At 44.7% G+C, this 21,646-nt stretch overlaps 1 protein-coding gene and 1 non-coding gene across 2 annotated transcripts in view; both read right to left on the bottom strand.

The window, feature by feature from the left end:
• The window catches only part of cadm3 (cell adhesion molecule 3), a 74,933-nt gene extending 58,386 nt beyond the window's left edge, over window positions 1–16,547 (bottom strand). Inside the window, exon 1 of the mRNA XM_070919298.1 lies at window positions 16,457–16,547. Within this exon, the coding sequence (XP_070775399.1) occupies window positions 16,457–16,547 (91 nt within the window). The remainder of the gene's footprint in view (window positions 1–16,456) is intronic.
• Window positions 16,548–20,494: 3,947 nt separating this feature from the next.
• Window positions 20,495–20,568, bottom strand: trnar-ucu (transfer RNA arginine (anticodon UCU)). The gene has a single exon. It is a non-coding gene; the product is annotated as a tRNA-Arg (tRNA).
• Between the last annotated feature and the right edge of the window lie 1,078 nt (window positions 20,569–21,646).

The following is a 21,646-nucleotide window of genomic DNA, read 5'->3' as shown; positions in this document are numbered from 1 at the left end:
CTCTCTCTCTCTCTCTCTGTCTCTCTGTATCTATGCCTCTCTACCTCTCTCTCTCTTCCCCTCTGCAGTCAGTGAATTCCCTCGGGTTCGACAGCGGGAGACTATTACACTCACAGACGGATTCGCTCTCCTCCAATTTCTCTCTGTCCTCTTTCTCCCAGCTCTCCCCCTCTTTCATCATCCCCCTCTTCCTCTCCTCCTCCTCCTCTTGCTCTCTCAAGCCTCTATCCCCTCTTATTCATTCCCTCCATCAGCATGAATATTTGTGCGTTTTTGTGCACGCATGCACAGGTCTTCCAACCATGCCTCCTCCTCCCATCTCCCTCCTTCCCTTTCTCTTTCTCCTTCTCCTTTTCTTCAGTCAATATAATTGGCATCGCAGGAGTGCTCCCTGCAGAGTATGCTAAAACAGCAAGCACAAAAACAGAGGGAGAGCAGAGAAGGAGGCAGGAAGGGAGAGAGATGTGGATAAAGGCAAAAAAGACGAAGAGAAAGCGAGAGGGGAGGACAGGAAAGCAGAGAGCTTGTAAGAGGGAAGAAGAAGATGAGAGGGAAACAGAGAAAGGGACTTAAAAGTGATGAGAGGGGAGGAGATATAAATATAGAAAATAGAGGGAAGAAAGATATATAAAAAGAGAAGAGGGCAGAGCGAAAGAGAAAAATTGCAAAAAAAAACAAGGTGACAGAGCAAAATGAGAAAGAAAGAAAGAGTTGAAAGGAGAAAGGAAAATGAGGAGAACGTGTGAATGGAAGAAGGGGAAGAAAGCAAAGCAGAAGAGATAACATGAGGGGGATGAGGAAGAAAACACGGAACAAATATATAGGAGGGAAAGGAGAAATACAGCGGGCAAGGAAAGGAGGGACGAGAGCTTCAAAAAGACAAAGAAACAGTAAAAAAAAAGAGGAAAGAGAGAGGCCAAAAATAAAAGAAATTGGGAAGAAAACAAAGAGGAGAAAAGACTAACAAAAAGAGGACACAACCAGAAGCAGGGAAGATAAGACAAAGGCAGACACAGAGAAGAAAATGAGGAAGAAAAATAGGAGAGAAAAGTCTTGACCATAGCAATCAGCAACCAGAGAAACCAGAGCGCATCCATTCAGAAACCAGCCAGCCACTCAAGGCAAATTCAGCCATATATCTCCCTCCTGACTAGACACACAAGTGCCAGACCACATTAGACTGCAAGACAACCATCCTGAAATAACCCAGACCTCAATCGCAGCAGCACTCTCTCTGTCTCTGCCTCCACGGGCTCTCTGCAGGTTTCAGAGGGAATAACGTACGATTTTTTAGGCGAAAAGAAGTTATAGGGCGATATTTTAATGTAAAAGTACATGTCTTATCAGCCTAAATCACAGATCATTCACAGGATTCAGCAAAGAAGAGCCTGCCACCTTGGAGACCTTCTGCATTTGTCCTAATTAACCAACACGATGTCAGCAGCAGGAAATGTTCTTGGCAAACTGCACATTAATCAAAACTCAAGTGCAAGAAACAAACAGCAGCAAGATGCGACTGAGTGTCCCCTCCAGAGAAAGTGAGCTGACCAAGCCGACCAGCCACCTGCCTGCCCGCCACCTGCAGCAACGCAGGTCGGAGGAGTGCAAAGATTACTGACATTAGAGCACTTACATTACCAAAGATTACGGCATCACATGACTTCTGGCTAATGAGTCTCTCACTAATGAGCTAATGAATCTCCTGCTGCCACTCGGGGTTGCTGAAATGAAATGTTGCTTTGTGCAGTCTAAATGTGACACATGTAGGGCTGCAACTAACGTTTGTTTTCGTTATTATTAATCCATCAATTATTTCTTGATTTAGTCAATCACTCATGTAGGAAAACAAATGCCCATCACAACAACACGGTGTGGCCTTAACATCGCTTACTCAGTCTGAACAAACGTCCAAAAAACTCAGAGGTGTTAAATATTGAATGTCCTCTTTCTCTGCCATGCACTTACGTCTTACTTCATGCTCCTGCAGCCTTGTGGCACGCGTCATGTCGAACATGGAGCTGAGTGTTGTGGCTTCTTCTTCTGTATCATTTGCATGTTGCTTTGGACAAAAGCATCTGCCAAATAAATGCACGTAAATCTAGATATAAATGTATAGATACAAAGCTCAAAAAGGCAAGTAAATCTTCATACTTTAGCAGCAAAGATTTGGTGATTTCACTTGACAAATCAGAAAAATATTATAATTAAATGTGTCATGGATTAATCAAAGTGGCTATAATCTATATTTTTACAATAGCAAAGCATCAAATGACAATGTGAAAACACTGTGACAATGTGAAAGGGGCTGTTCGTAGTGTCACCTGAATCTGCAGCTGCCCTCCGCTTTGCAGAGCTTTATACAGAGTTTCAGTTTCAGCTCATTGTTTAGCTGTTCGGGCCACAACTTTACTGTTTCGGTTCACTCTCATCGCTCTCCCAGTGTCGTGATTTTCAGTGAAAAAAAGTTCTAAAAACCTACTGTACACTGCCTGCTCTGCACCAAACAGCAGACAGACACAGTTAAAGTGGAGCATTTAGCAGCTAAAGAGCCAGATATTTCCCTCAGGAGTTGGTAGAGACCAAAAACAGAACTAAAAGGAGATTGAAGGGGGTAACAAGAAAGGCAGACAGGAATACTGTTGTTAAAAAGAAGAAGAGACACAGAGAACGTATGGGTGACACACTCTAAATCAAATGAGGACAAAGTAAAATAACATTTAAATTAATAGAAAATAGAAATGAAAAATACAGTTACATAATGTGCACAGGTGTATCACCAGCAGGTCTGTTGCACATGGACCAGTGCGGTGTGCTGTTTCACCAGGGATTAAATTGTATTGCAGCACAAGATGGATTCTACCCCCGAGGTTATCTAGATATATGTGACAGTATTATGATATATCATATATATGTTATGCCCAATTAAATAGTATGTCAACAGTATGACAATGTGGAATGGACGATGTACAGAGTTGCAGAATATATGATGGATGTATGGAAATAAACACGACCCACATGCTGAAGGAAATAAATTCATTTGAATGAATGAATCACTATTTATATTTTTAATCAACTAGCCACATCTAAACAAACATGCAGCATGTTGCACCTCTGAAAATCAGGATCACTCATATGTGTGTCACTGGTAAAGAATATATGGCTGTTTATACTCTACTGAAAACTCTTTGTGTTGTTACCAATCTAGCAGATTTCCTGCTAAATCTGACATGATAGGACACTGTGTAAAATGCAGCACAGAGGCCCTTAGAGGCTGACAATCTTCCTGGTAACAGTGTCATTTGTTTATGGTAATTACTTTATTGTCAAAAATGTGGCGAGGGCTTACAGATCTTGCAATGCAACAATAAGACGCCATGAAACTGCCAAAAGCAACTTATTTGCGATTCACTACGGCTAATAAAAATTCTGAAATTATGAATGGGCAGTGTAATAAAAAGGACAACATGGAATTATTTGTTAAGGAACATGAAGTCCAATTTTGTTTACTAAAGCAGAAATGATGAATAAAACATTACACGGCCTACTGCTAACCCTGGTCTGCACTGAAATAATCTAAGAGGAGACATGCAGGACAAAGAAACTTATCATACAGTGGTGGGAAAATAAGACCTCTAATACAGACGTTTCACGCATTTTCACACTTTTCAAGGCCTTAAATTTAGATTTATTTTAAGGCTTTTGCAATTTTAAAGACCCGTGGATGCTCTCTCCTGCTCTGCATTCCTTATTTTCCCTCTGTCTCCTCTGACTCTTCTCTCCCTCTCTTTGTTTGTCTCTTTCCCTCCCTACCTCTATCTAATCTTGCTTTCTGAAGCCACGGAGGCAAAAAAAAAAAAATAATAAAAAGAGAGAGGACAGACTCTATTCTATTCAAATCCAAAGCTGGGAGAGCAGACTCAAATCCAACCCAATCGCATTTATAGCCGGGTTCCGCTCCAAATGGTAATTTGTCGACTGTCTATTGGCTTGGGCACAGGGGCTCCTGATATTGACACTCCAACTACAACACAGCTGAGGGAAGAAGTGGGGATGCTGACATCATGTTGCCGTGATGATTTCACTTGGTTTTTTGTTTTCTTTGTTTTATCATCACCGTATTTCCAGTTATTTCTGGTCCTTCAGATTCAATGGCATTTAAAGATTAAGGTCGTTCTTTACCTGCTTTTTGTTTTTAGCCATGCTAGCGGCGAGGCTCTTGGGTGGTGACATCGTTCTGTTGGTCCACCACGTTGTTCCAGACTGAAATATCTCAACAACCACTGGACGGATTGTCATGACATTTTGGTCATTTACAGACATTCACGGTCACCAGAGGATCAATCCTCATTACTTTGGTCATCCACTGACTTTCCCTCTCGTGTTCCTCTGAGGTCCACATTCGAGGTTTTCAGTCAAATGTCCCAACTATTGAATGAATTGGCATGACATGTGGAAGTGAGGTAGTTAGTTAGGTAGGTAGTTAGCATGCAGATAACTACTCTTTGTAAATTAAGTGTAAAGTTTGAAAGTCGCTGCCTGTCTATGGCAATTCTCATTACATCATGGTACTGTAAATGAAAGGTGACTAGACTAGACATATTTTTTGGCTTCATGGATGTTTCAAACTGAACTGAAGGTTTTTATAAATGGTGGAACATTGGAACACCTCAAAAGCCAAACAGCAAGCCCACTTACCTTGGACAGAAATGACTCTCTGTTGTAAACTGTTGTAAAAGGAAGTTCTCCACACATCAAGTGCTACGTGTGGGAGTTTCAGATCAAAAAGATAAAAATATTGCTGACGTCAATTTTTATTCTGTGACAATCTTGAATCATCCAGATCACGGTACCGTAATTCAAAGGAAACTTAACGTGCTGTTTGGCCGTGAAGATGTTTGAAACTGTTTGAAAGAGGTGAAGGCTCTTAGGTGACCGGTGAAACACCTCAAAGTCCGGTTACCTTGGATATACTACTTTTAGATAGGAATTACTGTCATTTCAATATACAAAGAAGACTATTTCCCAGAAGACAGGCATCCTCTAGTGGCCTTTCCAACTCAAATCTTGCATAAAATCTGCTGCATCGCTATATTTCTCTGTGGATGGATCTCTGCACTAACACTGTCATGGTTAGGGATTCCCCCTCGGGCCACCAGTGCTCAAAAATGTATGCAGTCATAGAGGCGCTTTGGGAGAAATCATCCGACAAATGGCAGGTGTTGCATCACTGTTCTATTTCTTGTTTTTAATGGATTTACTTTTCTGACAGTGAAGATGTTTGTGATTTTACTTTGAAACTGCTGTATAAATAGTCATTTTATCATACTGTCTATCACATCTGGCACTCTGAATTATTAATATTCATCTTCGTAGTATCCAAGTGGAGCTTTAAAGGTCTTATTTCGGTGTGTTTTCAAAAAAGAACGAATAACATGCGTGATGATGTTTGTCAAATAAATGCATGTTTTCTTTTTAAACCACCCTACAGAGAAGTGCTTTTCAAATACAGTACATGAGCCACTGTAGCTTTGTTAATCTGATATTTGTCTGTGCATGTCTCAGCATGTGTTTCTATATACAGATAGAAGCTAATGAGAATATTAAATGGTATTTATGAATAGTTAATGGGGTATTTGTTTTGTGGGCACATCTCTGTGTGTGTGAGAGTATCACTAAATGACCCTGCATACAATAAATTGCTCATATAAATGCTTGATAGTGTCTCACCAATTAATGATCCATTATCGGGTATTTCTTGATTGAAATTGAATATGTCAGGTGAAGCTTTCAGTTTTCATTTCAGACAGTCCAACAGCAGCTGATTGGAGGGAGTTAAGTGATTCAACTCTGACAGGAAATTTGATGGCAGTAGTTTATTGAGGATGAACCAAATTGGAAGAGTGACAATTAAGCCAGCAGACAAACATCGCCTCTCCCCGTATTCTGTTGTCACTCCCTCACTATGGTAACAAGCACTGGTCGTTGTGTCTACATATGCTGTGACAGACGTCTATTGTTTAGGTAATACGTGCCAGTCAGTTTATGACATGCTGGCTGGAGCTAGTCTGAAAATGCCAGTAAAAATGATTGGATTTCTGAAGATGGAATTACTGCATGTCTTAACGCGTCGACCATTTAGCTGATGCTCTAAGACGGAGCCAACCTCAATGACTAAGCAGATACTGGAGGAGTCCAATGTCTCGGGCAAGGACACGTTTATAGGACACACGGTTACAGTGAGGCTCAAAAGTGTGACATTTCAGTTACTGTCCTGTCTCACCCAGAGCTGCAGACTTGAGTCTTGACTCCTTTCACTTGACTTGAGACGTGCATGTTAGCAAAAACATTCTGAAGTCTCAAGTTATGACGACAGGAATTATTTTCATCATGGGTTAATCTGCTGATTATTTTCTCGAGCCGAATGTGGCGTCCTCAGAAAGATAAATGTTGATAAACTGGCTTAGATTCAATGGCTACGTGTTGATGTGCACAACCTTTCTATTGAATTCCTAGAATAGGATCCCCTTTAACACTCACACTCACAATGAGATGGTAGGTCACGCCAGGTTGCCATGGTTTTCATGGTTTTCATGTTTGCTCCATCAAGTAGTACGGTGAAATGTCAGCATGTAGCCATCGTGCCACCGGCAACTGACCCTATGACGTAAATGACCCTTCCTTTTCTATGCGTCCTTTCAAACAGAACCTCGGTAAATTGTACTGGGAGGTCGATGAAACCAGGCCAGCTCTGACTTTTTCAGCCCCTAAGGGGAAGAACCAGAAAATGTCACAGAACCCTTCAAACAACAACAAAAAGATGCTCTCCCAGGCACATCATCGAGCGCTGTCACAAAGTCAAGCGTGACACCTCCCATGTACAAGTCTATATGCCTCCCCTCCCTCCTGCCTGTGAAGATATCAACCTGAAAATAGCTCTGTGAAGCTGAACACTGAGCCGCGATAAATAAATCACAATAATATTTAAATATTCATTGTAGAATAAGAGAACAAGAAAAAAAACTGAAACGCAGGGGATAAACTCCCTTCTTCTTTGCTTCACAAATCAAAACAGTCTGCCTTGAGGAAGTTCGACTGCATTATCAAATTCTCCCTTCAAGGGACTCATCCAACATACAGTAGCCTGTGTAAGAGGCTGATAGTCGTCACGCCTCGGGCTGCCCGTATGAATGAACAGCAGATAAGGGCGTGTAGCTCATTAACTCAATTATATCGTTCACTTGTGCCGTCTGCCGATGCATTACGCAAATGGGATCGAATTTGCCGGTAGATATGAAGTCATCGTCATTGACACACAGGGAGAGTGATTGTACTGTAAATATACAGAGGGGGGGGGGTTTCCATTCAGAAACTAGACCACGTGGGCTGGTTGAACCTCACAGCAGGGGCATTGTCAATAAATCTGTGCCTTTAACAACGCCGGCCCATTCGTTGAAAAGAAGCAGGAAAAAGAACAATCAAAATAGCACTCAACATGCTGCAGCACTCTCAGCGTGGAAAACGGGAGGTCTGGCATGCACTCCTCAATCCAGCCCCGCTGTTTGCTTTTGATAGCAAAAGTCATAATGACATTCAAGTACTCACCAAGCTGAGAAATGAAGCAGCGACAGAAGGAGAGAAATGGAGATAGAGAAGCCAAAAAAGAGGAGCGCAAGCGTGTGTGTGTTCGCACCGTCCTCGCGTGAGTGCACGTGTAAGCTCCTGTAAGAATGTGCGTGGGGTCGGGTGAGACACCAGTTGGTTGGGTGCCAAGTGGTGCAGCTAGCTGCGGTGGAGACAGCAGTGTTCCACCGAATCCTAAGTCTGTTAATAAAGGGTGTGATTAATTCGTGCTGTATCATCCCCCCCATCCCACCCCTTCAACAGAGAGGGCTTGAAGAGCCGTTTAATTACTCAGCACTTTGCTCGCTACATGGAGCGTCGCTGGTTGGACATCACCTTATGGGGAAAAAAAATGTTACATATCAAATGCCTACACTCATATATACAGAAGTGGTACACTGAGTGGGGAATATATATGCATGCGTTGGCTAGCCTGCTAAACACACACACACTTATGCATACACACAGATAGCTATGCGGGCACACACACACAATTATTTTTGACGGTGACAGTCAACAGCTTGGCTCACAGGGGTATTTTTGTTTAAGTAAAGACAAGAAGGCCTTCAAAGCTCTATTTGAATGTGTGTGTGTGTGTGTGTGTGTGTACTTGTACATGTCTTCATACATAAATATGTGCATAAGCGTTTTTCTTAAATTGTTTCTGTGAGTGTTATCTGTTTGCATGTTTGTGTGTGTGTGCATCGCTGAGAATCTCTGTGAATGTGTGTCTATATGCATTTGTGTGTGTGTGTGTGTGTGTGTGTGTGCGCCAACATACAGTCAAAGACTTGCGTGCTCACTGAACAAGGAGCATGTTTAAGTCTGTTTGAGAGGAAAGCTGGCTGAAAGATAGACTGAGTATTTGTGTCTGTGTGTGTGTGTGTGTGTGTGTGTGTGTGTGTGTGTGTGCAAGCGTACCAAGGATTCTGAGTAGTCTGCCTAGCAGGGTGTGAGAAAGCGAAGTGAAGGAGTGAATCAAAACAAGGTGCGTGTGTGTGTGTGTGTATTTTTTAGTAAGCTGGCAAAAGTGTGTGTGCGCGCGCGCGTGTGTGTGTGTGTGTCAGTGTGTGTAGTAGATTCTCATGCGGGGATAAGCAGCTTAGGGAAGGAGTATATTCTTTTCTAAGTAAATCTCATTAATTTTAATTAGCTGTATATTTAGCCCGTACACCTGGATTGGGTGTAATTCTGTTTGTATATATAGCGACGAGTGAGCAGAGCAGGTGAAATGACTCAGGTAGCGATTATATTGCCGTAGCCGCTTCACATTTGCATAATGTCCTGTTTTTGATTGTGTCGCGTGCCTAAGGAGGATATCACAGGGGAATATGCATTCCCTTCATTTTCCTATTGCATGCTCTGTCGCGCCATGGCTCGTCCTTTTAAACGTTCACCTTTTTTTCTCCTGTGTTTTTTCTTCCTCCCTCACTCCCTACGATGTTTCTTTTCATTTTCTCTCCGGTCTGTGCACCCCGTCATTAGAGTGCGCTGGCTTTTTTTCTTCCTACCCCTCCTCCTCCTCCATTTCCCTGCCCTCATGCTCCCTTACTGTATGGATTTCTCCTGTTCACGTGCATGCCTCTGTCTTTCTCCCTCTGTCTCCCTCGCCCTCCCTCCTTTCCTGGGTAATCAGCTTATCCTATGTGTGTCCAAGCCTCTATGTCTGCGTTCCTCCTCTCTTTGTTTCGGATTCATTCAGCAGGGAGATTAGAGATGCCTATTTGGTGCCTTTGTCTTCAACCGGCGCGGTAGCGCTGAGTTACACCGCGCGGCGATGGCCTCGTCGTCACAACCACATCCACTCACCATGCGTTCATCATACTCAGTGATCAGTGTCAAGGGCCAGATGCAAAATAAAAGCCAAGGCTGCACCTGTCCACAGGGCAGTGTGTGAGTTTCATAGTGATTGACTGTTTGATCAATCAGCTGAGCTTATTTAATGTTTAAAGGAAGGCAATATATTCTCTGCACCGAATGTCATTGGAAAACATGGATGTATCCCTCTTTAAAAACAAAAGGATAACAGAATAAAGACAACCAGCTTATTTTTGTGTTCATCGATAGACTGCTGTTTTGGAATCTTTAAACGCTGATTACTTCTATTCCTCCACCTAAGAAAAGAAGAGATGAGTACATCTCAAGAAAGGGAAATGACACCTACTGTAGGTCACAATTACTGCATTCACCAGGACAATGAAAGTATTCAAACAATGAAGATATTCATTGTGTTAGGTGAGTGCCTATCACGGCTGTGGCTTTGGAGGAGAAACACAAACAACCTAACACACAAAGCACCGGGAAAAAAACTTTAAACGACTATTTACTCCACTTTCCGTTTAAACATTTAGCAGTTTGCACCTTGTATTAAAATGTAATTTTTGTGTGGATATCTTGCTTACGCAGAGAGTAAATGCACATTACGATCTGAAAGTTATCGGGTCCATTAGACCACCTAGAGAGGTGATCAAGTTTAAACTCACTCTACAGTTTGCAATCCAATCAGCTTCTCCACAGACACCTACAGTATCACACTCTATTCCCACCAGTTCTCACTACTTTTCCTCTTCCACAGCATTTACAGTAGCAAAAAAACACACGTCATCATTTTTGTTGCCTTCCAGGAAAGATTCATAAAAGACGGCCTTTTCCACTTGAAAATTTGTAAAAGTAAATCCAGGCTCTATGGTATCAAGTCCAATGATCCTACACCCATCATGTTTGCTCTTGTTGACAATGCAACCTCCAAAACTACTTCCCCCGCTTTGCATAGGGCGCATGAAAGATTTGATCCAATTACAATGCAGCCGTAAATGATGATGAAAACACACACACTCTAAATGCCAGGTACTGTATTAATGCAAGGGGCATTTAAATAAAACGGACAGCATTTTAATAGCAGATGTATATGGGAGCTATGAGCATTCAAGCGGTGTGGCAGAGTGTGATTGTGAGGCAGAAAGAGTGCAGCAGTGCAGTGGAACCGTAAATGAACTCCACTGAGCAGCAGCTGCGTTACAATACGAAAACTTTAATACCATCCAACAGTTTCAATGCTAAAACCACATCTCAGTACACAATAAACATGCGACTGAAGCAATAAAAAAGTATGCTATGTATAGGAAACAATATTCAGGACTGCTTCAGTACAGTAATATACTTTCAGAATTAAAATTTAAGCTGCAAGTAGCACTCAGTTTGATTGTTAAATCAGTCAGTCAAAGCTAAAACTATCAAAAACTTTGAAGCATGTGCCAAGACAGGACGCAGCCTGGAGGACTCTGTCAGCCTGGCTGCTGATTCACTTTGACATTGGATCAGCTGGTAAAGCAGAAGTGCCAGACTCTGCTTCAGTCGATTCAGTGCTAAGGCCATAAGAACATATTAATATTTAAATACACACATTTTGCAGAGATTTATACTTTGAGAGTTTATAGTATCAAGTCTGGAGAACTACTTCACAACACTTGGTTCTATATGTGACAACAGAGGCTCGATAAGACTCACCATCCAGTGAATGGACGGTGATATCCTCAGCAGAAACCAGACTAGGAAGAACTCCCAAGACAGCACACAGGTGAATTAAAATGGCTTTACGGTTGTGGTATCAGCGATAAGATCCCCCCCAGACACGCTCCCTACCACCAGCTGAAGTGATGGCATCATCAAAAAGAGGCAATAAACAAGAGCAACCTCTGCTCTTTCATTGGAGGAGCTCCTGCGCTCAGGGGGAACCCTCAGCACTCAGACTCAATCAATACAAATGCTGCGCATTACAGCCACATACTCGCGTCTTCCGGCACCCCGTCATACTTGGCGTTTCACACGCCGCAGCGACGGGCTTCAACAAACAGATACACCTTTCCAGGAAGCCCTTGGTCTGACCAACCATGCATCAATGACAGGATGGGTGATTTCCACGCCCGCAGCAATCAATTAAAACAGCCATCAGAGAATTCCAGCAGGTAACTGGAGAAGGGGGGGGGACCTGATCAAAGGAAAAGCCAGTTGAGCGCAGAGCGCATTAATAAGGGCTCTTGTTGTTGGAAACGGGGAGAATTAATTTATTCCAAGGCTTACGTTGTTATTGTTGTTAGGTTTGTTTAATGTGCAGTGTCTTTGTGAAGTGATGGTTTAAAGCTGACAGCTCTGCAAATGCCGGACCCCCAGTTTTCTCGACCCTGAGTTTCTGCAGAGTGATGTGTCTTTTAAGAGCACCTGAGAGGAAGCTGAGTGTGTTGCTGCTTTGCAAAATCTCAAGAGCACTTCTCTCTTTCAATTTCTAAATGGCGTTTGCCGTTATTATGATGCTAGCAGGCAAGATTGATCTGTTCTGATGTAATCGCACCTTGCGTGACTGGGCCTGGGTGGATGAGATCTGCCTGAGATTGATGAGGTCTAATGGAGTCTTGTTTGGGTGCTCCTGATACCTTTAAGATCCGATGATACTGGCGCGACACTGCATCTTAATTCTGCTTAATTTAGACAGAAATTACTTATCAACACTTGTGCCTTGTTGAGCCGTGAGTTTCTCTTCCTGTCACTTACGCATGTGTAATGTTTCAACATGTCTGAAGAGCTTTATGAAGATAACATGAAGACACAGCAATGTGCATAATGTGTGATGCAACTCATCCCCAGGGCTCTAGTGCTCATGGTTGGAGCTTTGTTGGGAGTTTAATCAATCAGCCACAGCGCCTTAATTAATCGGCATGATGAACAGGAGAAATAATTGGTTTTCTGCCAGATGTGAATCTGTTGCAAACTAATGCCAGCCAATCAGGATCCAATTTATAATCACAAAACTGATCTGGACGACAAAACACTTAAAGGATCAGAGAAAAATAAACACACGAAACAATGGGAGTAATATGGCTTTGGATTTAAAATTCTGATAGGAGACAGTTGCTTGGAGCTCTTTTGCATATTGTACTGAGTGTATTTTGGATGCCTAATTGGATCTATATAGTGTCAGAACCATCATCACTCTCATTGATTAAAATCTAGGATATGCATTGGTCTTTTTTTTTTTTTTAAACAAACATATTGCTAATTAATTGGCATGATCAGCATGAGGAGAATTAATTGGTCTCCTCCCCAGATGTTTCTGACTGAATCTGCAGAAAACTAATGAGAGGTGTCTGGTTTTCCATTGAAGCAGCAGATGTCATTAACTCCAGCCCACACTGACAATACTGATCTGTCCAACTCCAATCAGGCCAGGTAACCAGTGGCTGAAACAAATGGAAAAGCACTGGAGCCAGTAAATAGCCAGGGTCTAGATTGGAAACCACTGGTTTAGCCCTGTGCCAGTGGAGCCAAATGGAAAAATAGCTTAGGCCTCTTATTAATGTCACAGTGGCTAGGCGGTAATTCCCCCAGGCTCTGTGTACCTCGGCTTGTTAATGAGTCACTGCTTATCAGTCAGCCTTGTTAACAGGCAGAGGCCTCCCATCCAAACCGCCTACTGCTATTGTGTGCTAGCCGTACTGTGTATTAGCCAAATGTTCCCCCATCTTGGCACACAGGAAGTCAACAGTAAACAACAGCAGCACACACAGGAAGTGGGCATCGAGCCAGCGAGAAAGAGCTGGTCCAGGGGGGGAAGGAGCCCATTTTGTGGCAGGATAAAGTGAACCGCTGGCAGAGGCACACACATGCGGAGCCCGCCCGCCTGTAAATCTTACCACACTAACGACTGGTCCACACTGCTCCTGTCGTTTAATCCTTATTCATTATTGGCCTCAGCTGGAAGCATTAGGGGTTCATTCACTTGTTCTGACTAGCAGAACTCGTCGAGGTAAATAAACTATTAGACATGTTTCTTGTCACGAATGCAAACATTCTCCTGGGGTCTGGGATCAGGCTACCGTGGAGTCGAGGGCCAGGTGGCTGATGGCAGGCTGCGGCGCGCTGCTCTACATGCTGTCTGCTGAGTGCTCCAGCGGATGGACCCTCCACACTCCACAGCAGCCCCGAGGTAACTGGGTCAGCAGTACAGAACCAGGGCACAGCCGGCCAATTGCATGCCTAATCCGTACCCTTCTGAGAGGCACTTTCCATCCGCAGCGCATGGCTACACATCCAGCTGTGGAAATGGATATGTCAAATGGCGCGCAATTAGTGTCTCCCTGATTCGTTCACTCGCTCTAAGGAAGCCTGGTCACAGATGAATCCAGAAAAAACAGAGTTAGTCCTGTCCTCTCCTTTACTTTGACATACATCAAATGAAGATGGAGCAGTGGAAGCGGGAGAGTTGGGAAGGCAGAGTTGGTCAGGAATTTAAACGGTCATGACATGCAGCCTGTTGGTTGCCAATCAACCCCAGACCTCTTTTTATTTTCTTTCCTTGTTTGGAGGATGAAAAGGGACAAACAGTCTGCATGTTTTTAATTCACTGTGGACTGAGTATAGCAGTAATGGGCAGTCCTGCTCTCTGATGGCTCATCTGCTCTCGCATTGATTTGCTGAGGTAATCGTTTTTCCTCTCTGATACATAACATTGAATTATTTATGCTAAGTAGACCCTTCTGTTTCAGGGCCTCTTAGCATGGAGATCTCCATTATGACGGCATTATCTGACTGCTCACCCCGCCCTACTCCATCTTCTACTTAACAGCTCTGCTGCTGTGTCACAACAACGCCAATCAGACAGATCGGAGCAGATGTGAGCGATGGACCAGTGCTCTCCAGCTTACACACATTTACCTCTCAAGCTGAAACACTGCTGTTTCCCACATTGCTCAAATGTCTGGAAACTCTAAAACAGTGAACACAAGATTCACATATAGTTTCCTGTCTGCTGAATTTTTGGCAGTGTTCCTCTGCGTTATATGTGAGGTCCCATAAGAGCTGTGCTCCTTGTCCGCCAGTGAGCAAGTCTTTAAAAACAAATTCCTGTACTATGTGGACGAAGAAATTGTGCAAAAAAAATGGTTCTGATTAAAGCCTTCATATGTAGTACAAGAATTATCATTTCTAACTTTTTTTGATAAAAGCGATTCTAATTAATTTCACTGCAGAAATGTTATTAGTTTTGTTTCACTTCAGCGTAGCCAACTGCTTTACATCATGCGCACTGAAACTGTTAAGCCAGCACTCCATCCGTGCTTCCCTTCTCCTCTCAATTGCACTCTTTGACGTGTTTTCTCATCTCCTAAACACTGTCAGGCGTCCCAACCTTAATTACTCTCCTTGACTGACATGATAATGTAAAACAGCGCTTAGGTGAAACCAAAGCAAGAATTGGTCATGCATGGTCAGGCCTCCTGCTAGGCACACCTTAATCAAATGTGACGCGCGTCTGAATGCGAGCCAAAATCGTTTTCGGACCCAAATAACGAACCGCTGCCTGGGTTTCGATGACGAGCTACACAGTCGGGGTCAGCACTCTGAAGAGAGATTGATATTTCATCATCACGCCTCAATCTGGAGATTGTTTGTGCATTTCTCATCTTCAACAGCTTTCGGGGCCTACATTTGCATTTGTTTAGCACTGACCTCATCCCGGCTTCTTGGCACAGCCGGATTGTTTCTCATTTTTTGCTGCACTGACCACTGTGAGCTCACACTGACAATCCTCCACTACCCTACATTTCAAACACAAACGTGCAGAAACACAAGTATGCATAATTCAACAGAAAGTAAAAACAGCTGATGTGGATAAACCAAGTGGAAGTACAGTAGATGAGGTGAGTGCGCTTGCATATCTATGTGCATACACGTGTGCGCTGTGCATGTGTCCGTGCATGTTCACGCACCATGCACTCACGGAAGTATTCAGATTTGTGAAATTGTGTGGGTGTGCACAGTGTAGTAAGCACAAGTGGCCTCTGAGAATATATATTGCTAATGCAAATCAGGGAACATCTATGAGAAGCCTTCTTGCCTGCTGTATCGTCTTACGGTTCTTTGCCAAACATTCAGTGCAATTAAATCCTAACTGTAATGAGAAAATGCCAACAGGATTCTACCTGTGTCAATCAATTTTCTGTAGATTGAGGGACAATCATGATGCACCACTTCGCCATCGGCACGGTTTGCCCTCTAAAGGTTGTATTACCCGCAGCCAGTCACTTGAGTGTTATGTAATTGGAAAAGCACATTGGACAGTGTATTCCTGTTCACTCGGTGCTCACAGCAGGGATGATATCATTACAAAGTGCTTCTCTCATCAAATCCTCTCTTAACATCCGCTTTCGACCGCGCCCAGCTCATCACAGGTTGAGCTTCAGCCATGACGAGTGTCATGTGTCTGTACTGTATGTGTGTGTGTGTGTAAAGTGTGCACAGTCCTGTCTCGCCATTTGAGTCGTACAAGACGATTACTGCTTGTCGCCTGTGGTGGCATGTACCTCTGACACTGACGTCGAGATGCTGAGCAGGTGAACATGAAAGGAAGAATGCTTGTGCGTGAGTGTGTGCCTGCTTTTTGTACTTTTATGCCTGTGTGAGTGCGAGTGTGTGACTGACGATGTCGTGGAGAGAGAAAGCGAAGAAGGAGAGGAAGCCACCGGGCAAATGAGCTACTCCAGCAAGGACCTGTAGTATGCATGTGTGTGTAGTCCTGCGCCCACGTGCAAGTCACACACATTCCTCAAAAACAACGGCAGGAATTCCACTGGGGTCCGGGAGGTGGGAGTGTCCCATGTGCTTATTAACGGCTCTCTGATTCCCTTGTCATAATACAGGAAACAACAAAAAAAGCCTCAAGTCAACAGATAAGGGGCACCACCAGAGACAGAAAGAGAGGGTCGGGGAGGTCAGGGGCCCAGGGAGAGACGGCGAGATAGAGAGAATAGGAAGCGGATAGATAAAGAGTGAGAGAGGTGCTTACCATAGACATCGTTGCTGTGAACCGCAACTGCGAATAGTACCGTCAATAAGCTGACACTCCATAATGCAGACGGGGCTGATGGGAAGGCCATGGTCGGGCGCACAGATCCGCCTGTCTCACTGAATCCTCAGGAGGGCAGAGGAGCTCTGGAGAGTCACCTGTGGGGAGAGCAGTGGAGAGATAAAGAAAACAAGCAGGGCAGGGCGACTGGCCACTAATTGCGTCCCCTGCCATTGGTTGGCTGCTGCTGAATAAACGCTTGGCCCACCCGTTACTCACGCGTTGCTCCATGGGTATTCATCGATCTGCTTGTGTCATGCCATACTGAGAGGCGATTGGGAGAGGCGGGGGTAAAGGGGAGGGGGCGGTGACAGAGCCAAACAGCAGAATAGAGGATGATGGTGGTGTTGAATAGGTGGTAATGAGGGGAGACGGGGAGAAGAAGAGGGGGTTCATATCACTGTGAATTTATTCATCCACTTTAACGAGCCGTGCGCATGTGGAGTGAAGGAAGACGAGTGTTTTGGACAGCTCCAACTAACTCACGCTAATTAGATATAACGCAAAGGAAGGTTCCCACAGTTGGTCGTGAAAAAACAGAGAAGAAGAAGAAAGGGGGGGGGGGGGGGGACCACAACAGCAGCAGAAAGATGCACCTGTCGCCAGCTGACAATACTCGGCGCGCTTTGCACAAGCTGGAGACGGACAGACGTGCGTGATAGCTGCTCAGGCTCTCGTTCTCTCTCCCGCCCTCTGTCTTTGTCTCACACACACACACACACACACACACACACACACACACACACACCCTCTCTCTCCCGTGTTCCTTTAAATAGCAGTAGCCTGGGCCGAGGTGAGCCTCGGTCCATCTGCCAAACGCTCCTTCATTGAAAACGCTGAGGGAGCCGTGGCACGAGTGCTGCCTGCGGGACGGGCGGGCGGTTAGGGCGGGGATAAGGGGGAGGGTGGAGGAGTGGGGTGGGGGACATGGGATGGGATGTGGCGATTGAGAGGGGGGGGGGCGGGGGGCTGTGTTTATTGTTGCTCCAGCCCTTCCTGTTGAGTGATGGCGAGAAATGAAAACAAAACTAGAACAAGTGCATTCATGGGAAATAAGCCGGACACTCTGGGCGTGATTGAACTCAAGTTCTTGCGGTCTGCTCTTACGTGGAGAGTAATAATAGTGATGATGATGATGATAATGATAATGATAACAATAATAAGAGCTCGTGGTGGCCTGCGTCGCTGCGACGGATCGCGGGAGCACCAGAGCGATGTTTCTCGAGTCGGAGTCTGTTTTCTAACACCTTCTCCCGCACTTGCAGATATATCTGCTGCTGATGGGATGAGATTTAGAGACTCTTGTAAAGGCTGGGGAGAGGTGGCTGCTGCACACAGCGCCGAGTTATGATGCTTTTTTTGCAGAGCGATAGAGCCAAGAGAGGTGGGAGAGAAGAGTCGGGCACAGCGCAGGCAGCCCGACAACAAAACGCATATTCAGAGTAAATTATAAAACACGCAGGGATTATACAGCTCTCTCTCTGGGCAGGCACAACGGATTACACACACACACACACACACAGACACACACAGACACACACCCAGCCACCTACCCAGAGTGCGCACACAGACACATTCCTGGAGACGGAAAAGCGTCAGCACTGACAGGTGTCTCCTGTCCGCCCTACAGGCTACAGCCAAACCTTGGACAATAATACAAACTGCCAAAGAATGCACGGCAATGACCACACACACCGTTATATTCCGCCTCCGGAGTCGGGTTTTGTTGGCGCTGGTGTCCAATAAGGTTCCCAGTAAGGTCCCTCCTTTGATGCGCAGCAGTCGCTTGTCCGGAGCCTTCTCTCAATCTGCTTTTATCGACTTTTCTCTCTCCTTGTTCCTTCTCCTGACTCTTTGTTTTTCTTGCTTTTCCTCCGCGCTCTCTCTCGCTGTGTTTGTCTCTCTGTCTCTCGCTCGCTCGCTCTCCACGGCTGCCGTTCACTGCAGCAAAAACAGTCTGTCTGAAAGACGAGAGGGAGGGGAGGGGACAAGGGAGGGAGGGATGGAGGGAAGGAGGGGGCAGGGAGGGGATTTTAATACGATTTGGCCCGTACCATCGGGATAACAGGGCCAGAGCAGGGGCCTACTGGCTGAGAGCAACATGAAGGAGATGGAGCAGATAGAGAAGTGTGATCTCACCACACCGAAAAATCACCATATTGTTCCTTTAGTACTCCACAGTGAGTCCACACTGACCTTATCGGGCTTTGTGCTGTTTTATTATCTCCTCTGGTAGCACTGTAGGATTTCCCGTGATAGCTCGGCTCACTTTATCTGAAGGTTTGATATTGAGTAGGTCTTGTATTCTTCTTCAATTTTTTTATCAGAAGTTTAGTGCCTACAAATCTCCTGAGATGAAGCAGGAGAGGTCATCTGGAGTTGATTGTCACGGTTCTCAGTGGCCTATAATGTTTCTTATCACTTATATTATGGAGCTATTACTCCTATCTTGCAGATAGGCCCACTGCTATTTCCCGTAGGCCTGATCATTTGCAATATGGTAATGACATACAGAGTCGCTGGCCTTGTGGAGCTGTGGGACTTTTTCCTGTGTCTGTATCTTCCCCATATCCCTACAATGCTGCTGTTTTGCCTGCGCCTTTAACAGTTACTTTAGGTCTCTTATCACCACATTATTTGTATAATATAACATCATGAAGTTTAACCCCTATAGGAAGGGCCACTTCTGCATGCTTGTAAACTTTATCAGAGGGTAGTCTATGTAGTTCTGACGTTTCATGCATCAGGCCCGTTTGGGAATCAGGATCCAGAGGACGGAGGAGGGGGGGGGGGGGTTTGTTCAACTTGCCAGAGAGGATTAAGGATTAGTTTTACTGGCGGATTAGGTCTGTGTGTGGGGGGGGGCATGATGGGGTTAAACATGGATGGTGGCAACAGCACGACATCCCAATCAGTGGTGGTGGCGACAAACTGACACCGGGGAGGTGGGTTTGAAGGAAATACTAACTAATAAAAGCCATGGGGAGGGGGGGGGGGGGTTAGAGAGTCGGGGCGTCTGAGAGATCTTCAAGCAAGCAGCTGCTTTCCACACTGTAAACATAAATAGTGCTGCTCTGGGCCTCCGTCATTGGGCTAATGTAGGTTTTTCTGAAGCAGAAACTAAAGTCCACCTTCAGGGGTCCTTGAAAGGATTCCAGAAAGGTCGCCACACTGATTTCACTAAATTAAAAATACATAATGACTTTTGAAATCCTTATTCTCCAATTTCACCGCTACATCGTCGCTAGTTATAGTCCATAATTCAATACAAAATCTGCATACAAAAACCTAGAGACGACACCATTTCCTGGCACCGAGTCATTTACGTTCAAAGTAAAGCGGAGTCTTTATCTCTCCCTCTGTCTCTGAACCAAATGGGAGAATAGAAATGCAGCATCTGGCATCATTAAACACTTGTTATGAGGACGGGAAAGACTTTAAATGTTTAGTTGTTGGCGCTGCATTAGAAAAGCTTTTGCTGTGGCTTAAATGAGTGGACAGCCCCAGGTGCTGAAACCCTCCGCGAGCGAGCGTGCGCGCGTGCCCACTGACTTTCACATGGCGGGGCCGCGCGGCGCTGTGTTGTCCTGCGGTGCCTACGTGATGGCCGTATATAAGACCGGAGCCGGAGCGTGCAGCCCGGACAGTAATAGGCTGGCAACGCAGCCCGTGCTGTGCTGCTACACCGGAGCTCCGGTTTCAGGCTTTTTGCCCGTTTGAAATCTGCATATTAAAGCACTGACCTTTGCGCTCTGAAATGGCTCCATGTGAAATTTATAACAATTCAGTCCAGATGCATTGTATATCGGGCCTCTGCGAAATAAACACATCACTGGAAGTCTGACTGTCTATCCATCCACCCATCCGTCATATCTGTAGACAGAGTAGATTGTAAGATGCATCCTAGATGGGTAAGCAATAAAACAATATGTCTGCTTTTTCCCCCCATCATTCAAAAAGCCACAACCCTTGTATCCACATCTCTGCCGGGACTCGAACCCGGAGCCTCTGGATTAGAAGTCCAGCGCGCTATTCCATTGCGCCACAGAGACTGTGACACATTTTTTTCGATCAAAAGCGGGTTTATACTCCCCCTCCCAGCCCTGTGCAGCATCCTCACTATCTCTCAGCATCAGGACCGCAGCCCCGCGGATAATAATTTACCGACCGGTAGGGGGTGCTGCCGCCGCGCAACCATTAGTCTCTATGCCTTATGGAGACGGCGAGAGCCCCTGCTCTCCATCCCCCATTGCTTTCACACTGGTTATCTCGTCAAAACATCATAATGGTGATATTATCGTCGCAAAACCAAAGGATGGAACACCTTACATTGAAAATGCATCAATAACGATAAGGCAAAGTGCTCACTGCTTGCAGGGAATAGCTCCAGTGAACAGCCCATGTTTTTATTACCTCCGTTTGTTTTACTCTAAAAATGAGAGATATGTCTACAGGGTTTGGTGTGAACAGATTATAAGCAAATCCAGTCTTAAACACTGCAGTTTGAGCAACTGTCCTGTGCACAATTGCAGTCCAGAGGAACTCTAGCTCAGGTGGAAATGTGCCTGTAACATGGACAAGACACAATGCAGGGAATCATCTAGATGCCAGATACACTGCAATGAGCCAAAAGTCACATACAGAGAGCAATTTGTGTTTGTTTACAGTGACAATTATTTTGAGCTGGCAACTGTTAAATATAGAGATGTTTGTCCAGTAACAGAGCTGATATGGCGCTGAGGAGAATATAACGCCATCAAAAGCATTAAATTAACTCTGAGTTTTACAAACACCGACAGTTATTGCAGACAGTTTGCTGTGTCCTTTATAAGCAATATACTTGATCACAAGTGGCTCACAAATAAATTTTATCAACAGCAAAATGAAAAGAAATGCAAGTTGACAAGCCTTTTCCCTTTGAGCCACCGGTAACAAATTCATAAACCAATTTTGTTGGAGCTAACTCAATGGTCACGTTGTTTCTCTCAGTGCAAGTTCAGTTGATCTAAACAGACACGTTTTCAACTGGTACAAAACAGTATGGGTGCAGCCTCCTCTCCAGAACGTTTACTGTTGTTTTCCCCGTGTGCACTTGTTACTGTACCCTACATAAATGGAGTTGGTCTGACA

The sequence above is a fragment of the Enoplosus armatus genome, chromosome 14 (genome assembly GCF_043641665.1).
Source record: "Enoplosus armatus isolate fEnoArm2 chromosome 14, fEnoArm2.hap1, whole genome shotgun sequence".
NCBI lineage: Eukaryota > Metazoa > Chordata > Actinopteri > Centrarchiformes > Enoplosidae > Enoplosus > Enoplosus armatus.
The sequence above is the reverse complement of the archived record's forward strand: the minus strand, read 5'-3'. Positions and strand labels throughout refer to the sequence as shown.